This window comes from Cebidichthys violaceus, unplaced genomic scaffold (genome assembly GCF_023349555.1).
Source record: "Cebidichthys violaceus isolate CVI_PGR_0920_01 unplaced genomic scaffold, fCebVio1.0.p SCAF_19, whole genome shotgun sequence".
NCBI lineage: Eukaryota > Metazoa > Chordata > Actinopteri > Perciformes > Stichaeidae > Cebidichthys > Cebidichthys violaceus.
This window is the reverse complement of record NW_027176361.1, coordinates 987,800-1,001,831: the sequence shown is the minus strand read 5'-3', so window position 1 is coordinate 1,001,831 and position 14,032 is coordinate 987,800. Positions and strand designations below refer to the sequence as shown.

At 44.1% G+C, this 14,032-nt stretch overlaps 3 protein-coding genes across 7 annotated transcripts in view; 1 reads left to right on the top strand and 2 right to left on the bottom strand.

Annotated features, from left to right (window-relative positions):
• Positions 1-389: 389 nt before the first annotated feature.
• On the bottom strand, positions 390-2,043 carry LOC137874417 (zinc finger protein 235-like). Its single transcript, XM_068713085.1, has one exon. The coding sequence runs from the start codon at positions 1,951-1,953 to the stop codon at positions 481-483; it is 1,473 nt and encodes a 490-aa protein (XP_068569186.1). The 5' UTR covers positions 1,954-2,043; the 3' UTR covers positions 390-480.
• Positions 2,044-3,456: 1,413 nt separating this feature from the next.
• Positions 3,457-11,579, top strand: LOC137874401 (zinc finger protein 37-like). Its single transcript, XM_068713061.1, has 10 exons — positions 3,457-4,963; positions 5,240-5,317; positions 5,664-5,793; positions 5,931-6,067; positions 6,153-6,394; positions 7,319-7,431; positions 7,880-8,010; positions 8,075-8,313; positions 8,474-8,580; positions 9,003-11,579. Exons 1-10 carry the CDS (start codon positions 4,726-4,728, stop codon positions 10,261-10,263), a joined length of 2,676 nt encoding a protein of 891 aa, XP_068569162.1. The 5' UTR covers positions 3,457-4,725; the 3' UTR covers positions 10,264-11,579.
• Positions 11,580-11,631: 52 nt separating this feature from the next.
• gltpd2a (glycolipid transfer protein domain containing 2a) overlaps positions 11,632-14,032 on the bottom strand; it is a 3,789-nt gene continuing 1,388 nt past the window's right edge. For 3 of the 5 annotated variants that reach the window (XM_068713103.1, XM_068713102.1, XM_068713101.1), the window contains 4 exons: positions 13,911-13,975; positions 13,559-13,725; positions 12,565-12,978; positions 11,632-11,994 (listed from right to left, as the gene is read on the bottom strand). In XM_068713103.1, coding sequence (XP_068569204.1) covers positions 11,766-11,994; positions 12,565-12,978; positions 13,559-13,725; positions 13,911-13,975 — 875 coding nt within the window. In that variant the 3' untranslated portion in view covers positions 11,632-11,765. The remainder of the gene's footprint in view (positions 11,995-12,564; positions 12,979-13,558; positions 13,726-13,910; positions 13,976-14,032) is intronic. The other 2 variants (XM_068713105.1, XM_068713104.1) reach the window with 2 other exon arrangements.

Sequence of the window (14,032 nt, the reverse complement as noted above, 5' to 3'; positions counted from 1 at the left end):
GTAAAAAAGATTGTTCACACATTCCCGATAACTATTTTTTAGGGAGTTATATTACATTTAGTAACATTTCATCAGTTTTCTAGGAAATACAAAAAGTTATGGGTCTTTAAAATAAAGTGTTACAACAGTTTCAGTAACACACCAAGAAAAAAAAAATCCATTGATGTAGTTTCTTTTCATACAAAAGGTCTCCTATTCCCCCTATTACACTTTTTAAACACAATCAGTTTGAATATGTATTAATTAGACATTAATCTAAATGTTGCATATTAAATACACATATTTCCCCTGATGAACAGAGTCTTTGGTTCCTTTTTGTTTCCACAGACCTACTGTGTGTTGTCATTGCATTGAATGTAATTAAGATATATATAATGTTTGAAAAACACTTCCCCTTTCTTCTCATTTACAAACAAAGACAAAAATATAAGACAATGAAAACTGCAGTGGTTCCTGACAACACATTTAGGTAATTCATCTTTAACAAGAAAGTGAAAAGATACATTTCTCTCCTGTGTGAACTCTCATGTGTTTCTTCAGACTTCTCTGTACTGTAAATCTTTTCCAACAAACATCACATCCAAATGGTTTGTCTCGTGTGTGAACTCTCATGTGTTTCTTCAGACTTCCCTGCTCTGTAAATCTTTTCCCACAAACATCACATCTAAATGGTTTCTCTCCTGTGTGAACTCTCATGTGTGTCTTCAGACTTCCCTGTACTGTAAATCTTTTCCCACAAACATCACATCCAAATGGTTTCTCTCCTGTGTGAACTCTCATGTGTGTCTTCAGACTTCCCTTCTCTGGAAATCTTTTCCCACAAACATCACATCCAAAAGGTTTCTCTCCTGTGTGAACTCTCATGTGTGTCTTCAGACTTCCCTGGACTGTAAATCTTTTCCCACAAACATCACATCCAAATGGTTTCTCTCCTGTGTGAACTCTCATGTGTCTCTTCAGATGTCCCTGGTCTGTAAATCTTTTCCCACAAACATCACATCCAAATGGTTTCTCTCCTGTGTGAACTCTCATGTGTGTCTTCAGATGTCCCTGAGCTGTAAATCTTTTCTCACAAACATCGCATGCAAATGGTTTCTCTCCTGTGTGAACTCTCATGTGTGTCTTCAGATGTCCCTGCACTTTAAATCTTTTCTCACAAACATCACATCCAAATGGTTTCTCTCCTGTGTGAACTCTCATGTGTTTCTTCAGACTTCCCTGCTGTGTAAATCTTTTCTCACAAACATCACATCCAAATGGTTTCTCTCCTGTGTGAATTCTCGTGTGTTCCTTCAGACTTCCCTGCATTGTAAATTTGTTCCCACAAACATCACATCCAAATGGTTTCTCTCCTGTGTGAACTCTCATGTGTTTCTTCAGATTCCACTGCTGTGAAAATCTTTTCCCACAAACATCACATCCAAATGGTTTCTCTCCTGTGTGAATTCTCGTGTGTTTCTTCATGTTTTCCTTCATTGTAAATCTTTTCCCACAAACATCACATGCAAATGGTTTCTCTCCTGTGTGAACTCTCATGTGTGTCTTCATATTTCCCTGCTGTGTAAATCTTTTCCCACAAACATCACATCCAAATCGTTTCCGTCCCATTTGGACTCTTTTCTGTGAATCTACCTTTTTCTTCACTCTCAAACATTTCTTAGGAACCAAACAGCTCGAGGACATTTTTCCATAATTGCACATCATGTGTCTCTTAAGAAAGCCCTTGTGGTAAAATCTATTACTACACTTGAAGAAGCTGAAGGATTTCTTGCCAGTTTTACAGACTACATCCCTTACAATGGTTTCCTTAACTTTCAGAGCACGTGTAGCAGAATCTGGTGCCCTGGTCTCCTTCCAATCACTGTCACTGTCCTCTGTTTCAGATACAGAATCTAACAAAGCCTTTTGCCAATCATCATAACTGACTTCCGTCTCAGAGGAGTCAGAAACCATTTCATCATTAGCATTCGGTTGTGCATGACAATCTGTATCTAGGTTCCCGGCTGGTCCTGATCCTCCACAGTCCTCTCCATCAGTAGCTGAGCTGCTGGCTTGAGGCTCTACCTCTCTGTTATCCTCCTTTTGGCTATGATGAAGCTGTGAAGACTGAGGTATCTCATCGTCATCTTCAATCTTCAAAAGCACAGTATTGAAGAGGAACCTGGTGACATCTGCCTCCTCCAGCTCTTTGAGGTGCTCTGGCTCCTCTTTTATGCGGAGGGGCTCTTGGTTCTCCTGCTCCTCTTTTATGCGGAGGGGCTCTTGGTTCTCCTGCTCCTCTTTTATGCGGAGGGGCTCTTGGTCCTCCTGCTCCACTTTTATGCGGAGGAGCTCTTGGTCCTCCTGCTCCTCTTTTATGCGGAGGGGCTCTTGGTCCTCCTGTTCCTCTTTTATGAGGAGGGGATCTTGGTCCTCCTGTTCCTCTTTTATGCGGAGGGACTCTTGGTCCTCCTGCTCCTCTTTTATGCGGAGGGGCTCTTGGTCCTCCTGCTCCTCTTTTATGCGGAGGGACTCTTGGTCCTCCTGCTCCTCTTTTATGCGGAGGGGCTCTTGGTCCTCCTGCTCCTCTTTTATGCGGAGGGGCTCTTGGTCCTCCTGGTCCAGGCTGGGGCTCCACTCAGGGGTAATATCTTCTTTCATCACCAACAGCGGCTGAACATCTGTAGGGAGAACATTATAGAGAACTGTGAGGTCACACTGATGTCCCTTTTCCACACGAAGAAGCAGCAGCTCTACTCACCCTATCTTTAAGGCTGATCCCAGCCACCCTACGAAGAAAGCTCAATGCAGCAGCTTGTATCCACGATTTCATACTTTCGATCACTACCAAAAAATCATGACCATAGGTGAGGGTCAGATCGTAGATGGACTGGTTAAATCGAGAGTTTTGCCTTATGGCTCAGCTCCCTCTTCACCACAACTGTCCGACACAACGCCAGCACTAAACCGCCTGTCCATCTAACACTCCATTTTATCCTCACTGTAAACAAGAACTCGAGATACCGAGATACTGCTTTCGCTTGGGGCAGTGACTCACTCCCAAAGCTGAGGGTGCAATCCATAGTCTTCCAGGAAAGGACCATGGCCTTAGAGGTTCTGACGCTTGTCCCTAAACTTCACACTCGGCTGCAAACCACCCCAGAGCGTGCTGAAGATCAGGTTCTGAAGGAGCCAATAGAACCACATCATCTGCAAAGAGACGCAATTCTGAGGTCCCCAAACCAAACACTCTTCTCTTCCCAGCTGTGCCTTTTAAATCCTGTCAATATTATTACAACCACTACTGCTATTACTACCAATATTACTATTACTTATACTACTACTACTATTCATGCTACTACCAGTACTAATACTACTACAGCAATTAGTATGACTACTACTAGTACTACTATTACTGCTATTACTGCTACTTCAAATACTGCGAAACTATTACTACTACTTCTAGTACTATTGTTATTTCAACTACTACAGCTATTACTACAAGTACTGATACTACTACTTCTAATTACTAATAGTTCTACTTCTAATAATACTTATACTACAACTTCTACTACTACAAATATCACTACTGCTACTACTAGTCCTTATTCTAATGCTACTAATACTTTTACTGATAATATTTATAGTACAACTACCACTTCTACTACAACTGCTATTGCTACCACTATTACTGCAACTACTACAACTACTACTACAAATACTGTTACTACCAATACTTCTTCTACAAATACTACTTTTATATCAACTACTACTACGACCACTACTACAGCTATTACTACGACTATGACTACTACTTCTACTGCTGTTATTACTGCTACTACCAATACTACGACTTCTACTATTAATACTGTTATTTGAACTACTACTATGATCACTACTACTGCTATTACTACTCCTACAAATAGTTCTACTACTTCTACTACTACTATTACTACTACCGCTACTGCTATTACTACCAATAATACTATTACTTATACTACAACTACTACTACAGCTATTAATATGACTACTACAACTACTACTATTACTGCAACTACTACCACTCCTAGAAATGCTATTACTACTAATACTTCTTCTACAAATACTACTTTTATATCAACGACCACTACTACAGCTATTACTACGACTATGACTACTACTACTACTACTGCTGTTATTACTGCTACTATCAAAACTACTAATACTTCTACTAATACTACTGTAATTTCAACTACTACTATGATCACTACTACTGCTATTACTACTATTACTACTACTCCTTTTAATAGTCCAACTACTTCTACTACTACTACTAACACTACTACGACTACTTCTTTTACTACTATTACTTGGACAGTAAAATTGTTACGCTTCAAGTTTTTCCTGCATTGTAATTCAGCTCTTAGCTTCTTTCTTCTAAGGGTTTAATGCTTTTGGGCTTCAACATTTTTCAGAGAGGTAGTCTCCTGTCCAACTCATTTACAGCAGGAAATACATTTTCTAGTTAGTATTAGTATCTATCTATCTATCTTAATAAAGTATCTGTCTGTCTGTCTTAATTCGCTTTTCAGATGAAGGGTTCCCTTTGTTTTTGCTTATCGTCGGACATTATTTACAGCCGCACCGCTCCACAACCCGGAACTACATCTTCCGTTGTTGTTGCGCGTGAAATCACACCAGTGTGTGTGTGTGTGTGTGTGTGTGTGTGTGTGTGTGTGGGGGGGGGGGGGGACACACATTTAAAAGATGTTTTACTGGATGAAGAGGAGCAGCGACTCCGAGACGCTCGACATGTCTAAAGCCGAGATTCTGAGAGGAATCGTTACCGAGAAACTCACCACGGCCGCGCAGGAGATCTTGGCGGTGGTGGAGAGGACCGTGGCCGGCTACGAGGAGGAGGCGTCGGGCTTCAGGCGGGAGATCGACCGGCAGAAGAAGCAGCTGGAGGTCCTCCTGCAGCCTCGTGTCTCTCTGGAGAGGAGAGGTCTGTGGCGGAACTCCGTTCATCATTTCACTTTGTTTGCTCTGACGAAGCTGCAGACTTCAGAGGACATCAAATAAAACGCGTACACACTTTGTGATGATGTGGTTCACAACTCGGAACATAAAGTTGAACAAATTAAGCCCGTTTTACACGAATCAATGTGCTAATACGGTGAAATACCTTCGCGGGACCTTCGTGTGTTTCCGTTCGTGTTCGGCTCCGTTCGTTTTTAAATGTGTGTCTCACTCTCTTTTACTTTCGGTCGAAAACACGAAGCCCTGGTTCCGGATGAGGAAGGTCACGAGGTGGTTGTTCTGAGTGAGGAGGAGGAAGGGGAGGAGTCACAGCAGTCACGTGAGTTACTTTATAAACGTATTAGTGAAACTATGAAAATATAAATAATACATAATGTTCCTTCACCAGTGATGGAGGAAGTATTCAGGTCCTTTACTGCAGTAAATGTACAAATACCACAGTATAAAGTTAAAGTACTAGAACCACCACACTATACAAATACTCTGTTACAGTAAAGATCCTGTGGTACAGTAAAAGTACTAAAACCACACTCTAAAAGTACTCTGTGACAGTAAAAGTACTAAAACTACACAGTAAAAGTACTTGGACCGTACTATTGTACAGTAGAAGCGTTTTGAAACAGTGAAAGGAGTTGAAGTGTCTGTGATGAACTGAACTGGTCCAGTTGTGGAGGACACTGGGAGTCTGGGCCTCCTGTGGTTCGATGACGAAGACGACGAAGAGCAGCGGCGAGCGGCGACGAGCTCCAAACGGAGACGAGAAGACCTGAAGGACCCGGACTACCAAACCACTCAGTATGTAGCATGCTAGTTAGCTTAGCATGCTAGTTAGCTTAGCACCATATTAGCATGCCAGTTAGCTTAGCATGCTAGTTTTAATGTGTATTTAAATAAGTGACAATAAGTTCACGTTCTTTTATTTTGTTGTTCAGCGCCGGGTTAATTTCTCCCAGAGGCCGGTCTGACAGGAGAAAGCCCGGCAGACCTCGGAGCACTGACACACAGAGCCAGCTGGTCCTGAGGGTCTGCGTCCTGGAGGACTCTCGGACCGTCGTGCTCTCGAACACCGGTTCGTTTTATAAGACAGCAGAGCGTCTTATCTTTACAGCCGCGGTGATAAAAGTTTTATAAAGATGTTTTTATATCTTCTTCAGTTTTTAAGAAGTACCCAGTTCAGGAGGTGAGGTGTCCTCGAGGACTCCAGGAGGAGGACTTCCTGGACCTGCTGAGGTCCACGTTCCCTCAGCTGGCCGATCAGAGACCCTTTGACGTCTTCACGTCGGACCGGACGAAGACGCTCCAGCCTCTGAGGGTGGAGACGCTCACGCCTGAGGAGATCTGCAGGAGCATCCGGCTCTCCGGACGAGGAAACTCTGCCCTCTACATCCGCCTGAAGGTGAGTCACGAGTCAGCTGGTTTACTAAAACATAAGATTTAGCTGTAATTAAATCGCAATAAGCAGATAAAAAAGATGCAGAAATGTTGACGTAATGATGTTGATTTGTTAAAAGTCTGAATTCATGTTTTGAAGCGTCTTGTGGAAAATATTCCTATACCGCTCTGCATGAGTCTTTTAATGCTGAAATACATGATACCAAAAACCAGGTTGTCTTTTAAGTATTTATTCTCTGCGCAGAGAAGGTTCAATCATCACAACAGAATGCGTTCAGTCTCAGTGAGGAAGAACCTCGAAAAAAGTGAACAAGCTTTCTTTATACAGAATGAGCAAAGGTGGGGGCCGATGGCCGATGTTACAGACATCTCGCTCTCAGACTTTTGGTCTCAGACTGATGGAACAACAAGTGAACATGTGAACAGAGAGGGAGAATCCTTCTTCTGCTCAACAGAGACACGCTGAAGTTCAACAAAGTCCAGAGCAAAATGACTTATGCATGAATACAATATACTGAGTACATTACGTAAAAAATTACCATTACAATCTGTACGCAACACGCATGCAAACAACTTTGAAAATGCTTGTTTTCTGAATGGAGTTAGTTTTGATCCATGCTATGCTAAGCTAACTAATATGAGGTAGAAAATTAGCTCTCCAGCTAACGGTGGAACATTTACGTTGAGGTGGAAACTGAAATGTTGATTAATGTGCACTTTTTAATTTAATTTAATGGACATTAAAACAAAATAAATTAAATTAAAATTAATTGAAATTAAATGAGAACTCTCTGGGACCACAGGAAGCTTTTTTACTATCATTTCTAATTCAACAAAGTCAGAATGTCAAAGATGACAACTGAGACTGTGATTTTAGGAAAGATCAATAAAGTTTTTACTGAGATGTGAACTTTAAACTCTGTTTCAGAGCGGAGAGCATCCTCAGAGCAGCAGTGAAGACCTTCATGGTCTGCAGAGACCTGCTGGGTCTCCGTCTGGCTCAGCCACGACGTCAGCTGATGAGACGGAAACCTTCAGCAGGTAAATACAGAGTGACCTCAGGTGTCTGGTCGCAGAGAATAGAGACCTCAGGTGTCTGGTCGCAGAGAGGAGAGACCTCAGTGTCTGGTCACAGGGAGGAGAGACCTCAGGTGTCTGGTCGCAGAGAGGAGAGATCTCAGGTGTCTGGTCACAGAGAGGAGAGACCTCAGGTGTCTGATCACAGAGAAGGAAAACACAGTTTATATGATTAGGAAGCATTTGTCACACATGATGTCTTCAAGGACCGTCGGAAAGATGAAAATCTGATTGTGTAGTTTTGGCGAGTGCTTGAAGAGAACTTGTTTTTCAATCCTGCCGGCGGGATTTTGGGTTTCAGAGGGTTAATAATAATTAGAGTGACGACATATAATAAAGATTTAAATCAGCTGTTTTAAAAAAAAAGTAGGAGGAGCTTCAAAGAAAAACATCTGCTCATTGTATCCTCCAGGTTATCGTCTCCCTCGGTTCAGCCTGACAGGAGGAGGCGGGGCAGACCCCGCCTCGGCGAGGAGCCAACCCACCACGTCCTTAGAGTCTGCATGCTGGAGGACTCCCAGTCCGACCGGACGCCTCACAAAGGTAAACAACACGTTCAGGTTCTGAGATGATCCGGATCTCCTTGCTGACTGACTCCTTGTTTCAGAGCTGACCAAGTCCTTGGTGCGGGAGGTGAAGTGTCCTCGTGGACTCCGGGAGGAAGACTTCCTGGACCTGCTGAGGTCCACGTTCCCTCAGCTGGGGGGTCACGACAAACCATTTGACATCTTCAAGTCCGACAGAAGCCGGAGACTCCAGAAGCTCAAAGTGAAGACCATGACCCCCGAGGAGATCTTCAGGACCAGGTCCACCGGAGAGAAGACCCTGATCTACATCAGACTGAAGGTACTCACTGTGGTATTAGTACATTCACTCTCGTACTTCAGTACATAGTCAAGCTACTTTCTTCTTCTCGGTACATGTTGTACTTTTAACTGTACTACATCTCAGAGGTACATATTGTACTTTTCAGCATCTTTTTCCTTAAAAACATGAACTGTTGCAGACTGGAGACGAGGAAGAGGAGGCGGAGCTTCACCTTTCACAGAGAAGCGATGAAGCCTCCGGTGATTCTGTGATGAAGAAAAGTGATGAAGCCGGACTCAAATCAAGGTAATTTAAAAAGAATCATTCTGCGTAACAAGTACTTTTACTTTACGGTTCTTTTGATGCTCATACTTTAAATATAGAACTTTGAATTACAACTGAAAGTACTTCTTCTACCACTGGTTTGATTCAGACACGTCATGTTTGAACTAATATTACTGTGTTTTTTTTTAATTCTCTACTTGAGTTTGTTGTCATTTATCGTAAACAAATAAAATATTAAAGTTTCTTTCTTCAAAAAAATCACATTTATTCACTAAAAATGTGTGTTTCTTTTAAGTTAAACACCAGAAACCTTTGATTTATTTAGCTATTTAAACCCTCGAGACAAACAAAACAAAGACCCGCTCATTGTAATCCTACTCGCACTACAGATCAGAAGACATACTGATACTCAAAGTAATCTATTACTTTTTGCTCCACATCAGCCCAGTTCAACATGTAGAAGGTAACAGAGCGGACGTCCTGTCACAGCACCAGGACGTGGAAACAAAGGAAGACGCTGCTGCTGATGTAGAAGCTGACGAGGACGGAGGCGAGGTGTTGGACGGAGATGACGACTGGGAACCCGATTCACCGCAGACGTCGAAGAGGAAGAGGAAGAGGAAGCGAGGAGCCAAAGCGTCCGGCGTGGAGCGGAAGTTGATGTCGAGCGGTAAAACACCCTGTAAAGTCTGTGGGGTTTGGTACAGGACACCAGGCAGTTTAATCAAACACGCCTGGAGCCACGTGGACGAGCCGCGGTGCGTCTGCGGCGTGTGCGGCGAGCGCTACGAGTCCGCGGACGACTTGAAGGGACACCTCAAAAAATATCAAAAAACCCACGAGTGCTCATACTGCAGGAAGTCCTTCCTCACCGTCACCGGCCTCAAGTGCCACACCACCCTCCACACGGGAAACAGGCCGTTTAAGTGCGACATATGCGGCAAGACCTTCGCTCACGTGTCCAGCTTGAGTAACCACCGCTGGGTGCACGTGGAGGAGAAACCGTACAAGTGCGACGTCTGCCCGAAGGCGTTCGGCCTGAGGGCTCAGCTCCGGGCCCACGTGAAGGTGCACACGGGCCGAGACCGGTACCACTGCTCCGTCTGCGGGAAGTCGCTGTACGACCTGCGCTCCCTCACCCGCCACAAGGCCACGCACTCGGGGGAGCGGCGCTACGGCTGCGACGTCTGCGGGAAGCGCTTCAAGCTCTCGTGCACGCTTAAGTCTCACGAGAAGACGCACACGGCGAGGGAGCGGCCGTTCCTCTGCCACGTCTGCTGCAAGACCTTCCTCTCCAACTGCGGCCTGACGGCGCACATGCGGACGCACAGCGGCGATCGACCGTTCGCCTGCGCCGTCTGCGGTAAAGGCTTCGTGTCCAACGGCGAGCGCAAGGCGCACACGCGCGTGCACACGGGCGAGGCGCCGTACGGCTGCTCGGAGTGCGGCCGCTTCTTCAAACGCAAGACCCACCTGAGCAACCACGTCAGGAGCCACCTGGGCATCAAGCTGTTCGTGTGCGCCGTGTGCGGGAAGCCGTGCTCCCGCCAGGAGCACCTGACGGTCCACATGAGGACGCACAACGGGGAGAGACCCTACCAGTGCACCGTCTGCGACAGGGCCTTCACGCAGAGCCACTGTCTGAAGACGCACATGAAGAGCCACGAGGGAGCGGAGGGGGACACGTTCCTGAACGCACCGTGAAGGTCTGAGAGGGAGACGAGACCAGAACACAGCGTGTATGTTTTTAATCGATCCATATGAGCCCATCGTCGTCGTCGTTGTTGTTGTTTTGTTTTTGTTTATAACAGCTGATCTACAGGACCGTCCCAAAAATCATTCAAACTGCTCTGAAGTCAGTTAAAGAAATCTTTTACTTTGTTAAAAATCATCTTTAGCAGTTATTTACATTAAAACACACACAATTCAAATGATCGGGAAATAAATGATTGTATTATTATTGATAAAAACATATCATCATTATTATTACTGATGTATAACAATGAGCTTAGAGCTGGTGTTAGGAAGTTAAACATCATAATTCATCTCTAATATCTATTTTATCTTCATGTGAAAACATCTTCAAACTACTGGATTTATTCAAGTTTATCACCAAAAACTACATTTTACAGATTAAAGTTTTTAATTTAATTTAAATTAAATGTAAAGATCACATTTGAACACATGATGATGACGTTATGATTTACTTTGATGGTTAAACTGTGAAATTAAACTTCTCACACGGTCGCTTCTTTAAAAAAAGTAAAGCATGTCAAACACCACCCAGCTTTACTTTTTAACACAAAATTAAAATACATAAAAAAAAACACTGGAACAATTCATCGATTAGTTAATCAATATAAAAGCAATGAAGCGTCGATATTAACGGTCTTAGTGATTGATTGTTTTTCTATTACATTGGAAGTAGTATTTAAAGAAAATCAACAAGTTTGTTCATTATTTGTTTTAATCAGCTGTTCTCTGATTTACATCGTTTTAATCCGAATATATAAAATATGATCCACAGATAATTCATCTGTTTCGGTTTATTAGTTAAAGTAAATTGTTAGATCAGATTGTTCAACAGCTTTGTGGTGCATTCACTGCCTCCAGGTCGTGTGACGCTCACAAACAGAAATTCATCAACTGTACAGCGACTTGACTTCCTGTTGTTTTAATAAAAATAGAGAAACGTTTTTTATTTAATTAGTCAAATGTTTTTATTCTCGTTTCACTGTTTTCATAAAGACGTGTGTATTCAATGTTGCATTCAGGGCAACTGGGAAATGTGATGGTTCCTCAAACTGGGTCGTTTGAACTCTGTGAAATGATTCCTAATTGATTTCTACAAATGTGCTTCCTTGATGAATGTGACATCGGAACACTTTCAAATCCCACGGGGCCCTGAACGCAGCATTTGGTGCCTTAAAGTGCATGTTGTCCTCAACAGATGTTATTCAACTATTAACCACAAAAAAGCTGTTTGTGACCAAAATAAACTTCATTCTGTGTAAAAACTATTTTACTGAAGTAATATTTTTGTGACATTAATACTTATCGTAGTAAAGAATGTTTATTTTAGAATTAATTTATTTTATTCATTTTCAAAACTAATTTGTCATTTAAGAACCAACGATATACATATTGATAAATATGATTTTTGTTGAACCAATAAAGGGTGTTTTCAGGGCGTCATGGTGGTGCGTTCAGGGGAGCTCCAGCATGTCGTGTTCGACCAGGATTCGCTGAGTTTGTTTGTGCACAAGCGCGAGGGCGTTGATGATGGCGTGCAGAACGGGCGCGGCCTCCCGCTGGCTCCGCACGCAAACCAGCTGCAGGAAGTAGCGTCGGTCCGGGAGGGCGAGGAAGACGAACTCTGCAGCCTGACGGAGCACCCAGGGGTGGTGGGGGGCCAACGCCACCATGTAGGCAGCCCTGAGGAGGGGTGGGGGGGGGGAGCGTTAGCATGATTTCATGACCTGTTAGCCTCAGTCTGGTAGCATCCTGAAACCTGTTAGCTTTAGCCTCAGTCTGTTAGCATCCTGAAACCTGTTAGCATTAGCCTCAGTCTGTTAGCATCCTGAAACCTGTTAGCATTAGCCTCAGTCTGTTAGCATCCTGAAACCTGTTAGCATTAGCCTCAGTCTATTAGCATCCTGAAACCTGTTAGCCTTAGCCTCAGTCTGTTAGCATCCTGAAACCTGTTAGCTTTAGCCTCAGTCTGTTAGCATCCTGAAACCTGTTAGCTTTAGCCTCAGTCTGTTAGCATCCTGAAACCTGTTAGCTTTAGCCTCAGTCTGTTAGCATCCTGAAACCTGTTAGCCTTAGCCTCAGTCTGTTAGCATCCTGAAACCTGTTAGCCTTAGTCTCAGTCTGTTAGCATCCTGAAACTTGTTAGCTTTAGCCTCAGTCTGTTAGCATCCTGAAACCTGTTAGCTTTAGCCTCAGCCTCTGACGTAGAACCTGTTAGCTTTAGCCCTGTTAGCGAAGTGATGAGGTCGCTACCTGCTCAGCTCTCCAGGTGTTCTGTACCGTCCGTCGGCGTCCGGTCCTTCCGCCAAACCCTCCAACATGAGCTTCAACCACAGCAGAGACCGATGCAGCCGCAGCAGCGTCCGGCAGCCTGAGTCCGTCCGCCGCGAGAAGTCCACCACGCCATCTTTTAGCTCCGCCTCCACCATGGATCGAACCGACAGATTCGCCTCGGAGAGGAAGAAAAAATCAGCCAATAACTTCATATAATCCGCCCGCGTTTTTTTTGCGACACTCACCCCGATTTGTAGTCCAGAGCTGTCAGGTGGACCACGTTTCCCATGAGCCTCCAGGCTGCGTTTGAGCGACAGCTCTCGTATCAGCACGACTTTTTCCTTCACTTTGTGAGAAAAGAAACCGACCATCGTCCCGAGAGACTCCATGAACCTGAAAGAGAGATTTAAAGTTTGGATCATGCTACTGCTATCTAGAAACGGAGGAATTTGTAGTCAATTTGTAGTCCGGGGATGTATTGACCAATCACGTTTGAGCAGGCTTTGAAGTGAAGTCAAAGCTTCATGTGTTAAAGCTGCATCCTCTCTAGTGTCCACCAGGGGGCGACTCCTCTGGTTGTATAGAAGTCTAGTCTAAAATGACTCTACTTCTCTCTTGATTTATTCCCTCAGTAAACATTGTAAACATGAGTTTATGGTCTCAATCTCTAGTTTACAGTCTTCTTCAATACAGCATGATGTTCATTTAGTACATTATGCTCCATTTAGAGTCAAACAGACCATAAAGAGGGGATGCTTTAGGGGCGGGGCTACACAGTGATTGACAGGTCTCTACGTCACTCCTCCTCAGTCCAGATATGGTCACTTCCTGTTCACTGGTTGCAAAAAGCTAAGATGGCGACAGAGCTAGGTAGCTGTCGTCCCCCCCCCCCCCCCCCCCCCCCCCCCGTTTCTAGTCTTTATGCTAAGCTAACCTAGCTTCATATTTTGCAGACATGAAAGAAGTTGTGTACTTGAGGAGCTGATCCCAGCTCTGCAGGTACGGCTCCAGCAGGACGTCGTCGGCGTTCTCCAGGCTGGACTTTAAATACCGCAGCAGACGGCGGGCCTGAAACGATTGGCCAGGACACTCCGGTATGAGGGGCGGGGCTTCCGCCCCCTCCTCAGGTACCAATAGAGGCTGAAAGAAAAAAAACACAATAGAGTTTATAGTGTTTATTTCAATAACGTACATCATTTTATTTCAGAATTCATGACATCTTATTGGTTTGAGATGAGTTACGTCACGTGTTTAAAAATAAACGGTGAGTCGGTGAGTTTTTGAGACCTCACAAGGATAGAAACACAGGCGTGTGTTCGTCTCACCGTTTGGCGGTAAAACTTCAAACATGGCTGCCAGGAGCCACCACAGTCTCTGACTCCACCCTGAGCTGAAGGACGACAAACAGGAAACAATAATCACCGGCTTATTTCTATCTATTCATTTA

Excerpts from the sequence above, each read along its gene's own strand:
- LOC137874417 (XM_068713085.1), bottom strand. The coding sequence starts at position 1,953 with ATGGTTTCTGACTCCTCTGAGACGGAAGTCAGTTATGATGATTGGCAA.
- LOC137874401 (XM_068713061.1), top strand. The coding sequence starts at position 4,726 with ATGTTTTACTGGATGAAGAGGAGCAGCGACTCCGAGACGCTCGACATG. Across the intron at positions 6,068-6,152 it reads CGTCGTGCTCTCGAACACCG|TTTTTAAGAAGTACCCAGTT; the intron begins GTTCGTTTTATA and ends TATCTTCTTCAG. Across the intron at positions 8,314-8,473 it reads TGATCTACATCAGACTGAAG|ACTGGAGACGAGGAAGAGGA; the intron begins GTACTCACTGTG and ends GAACTGTTGCAG.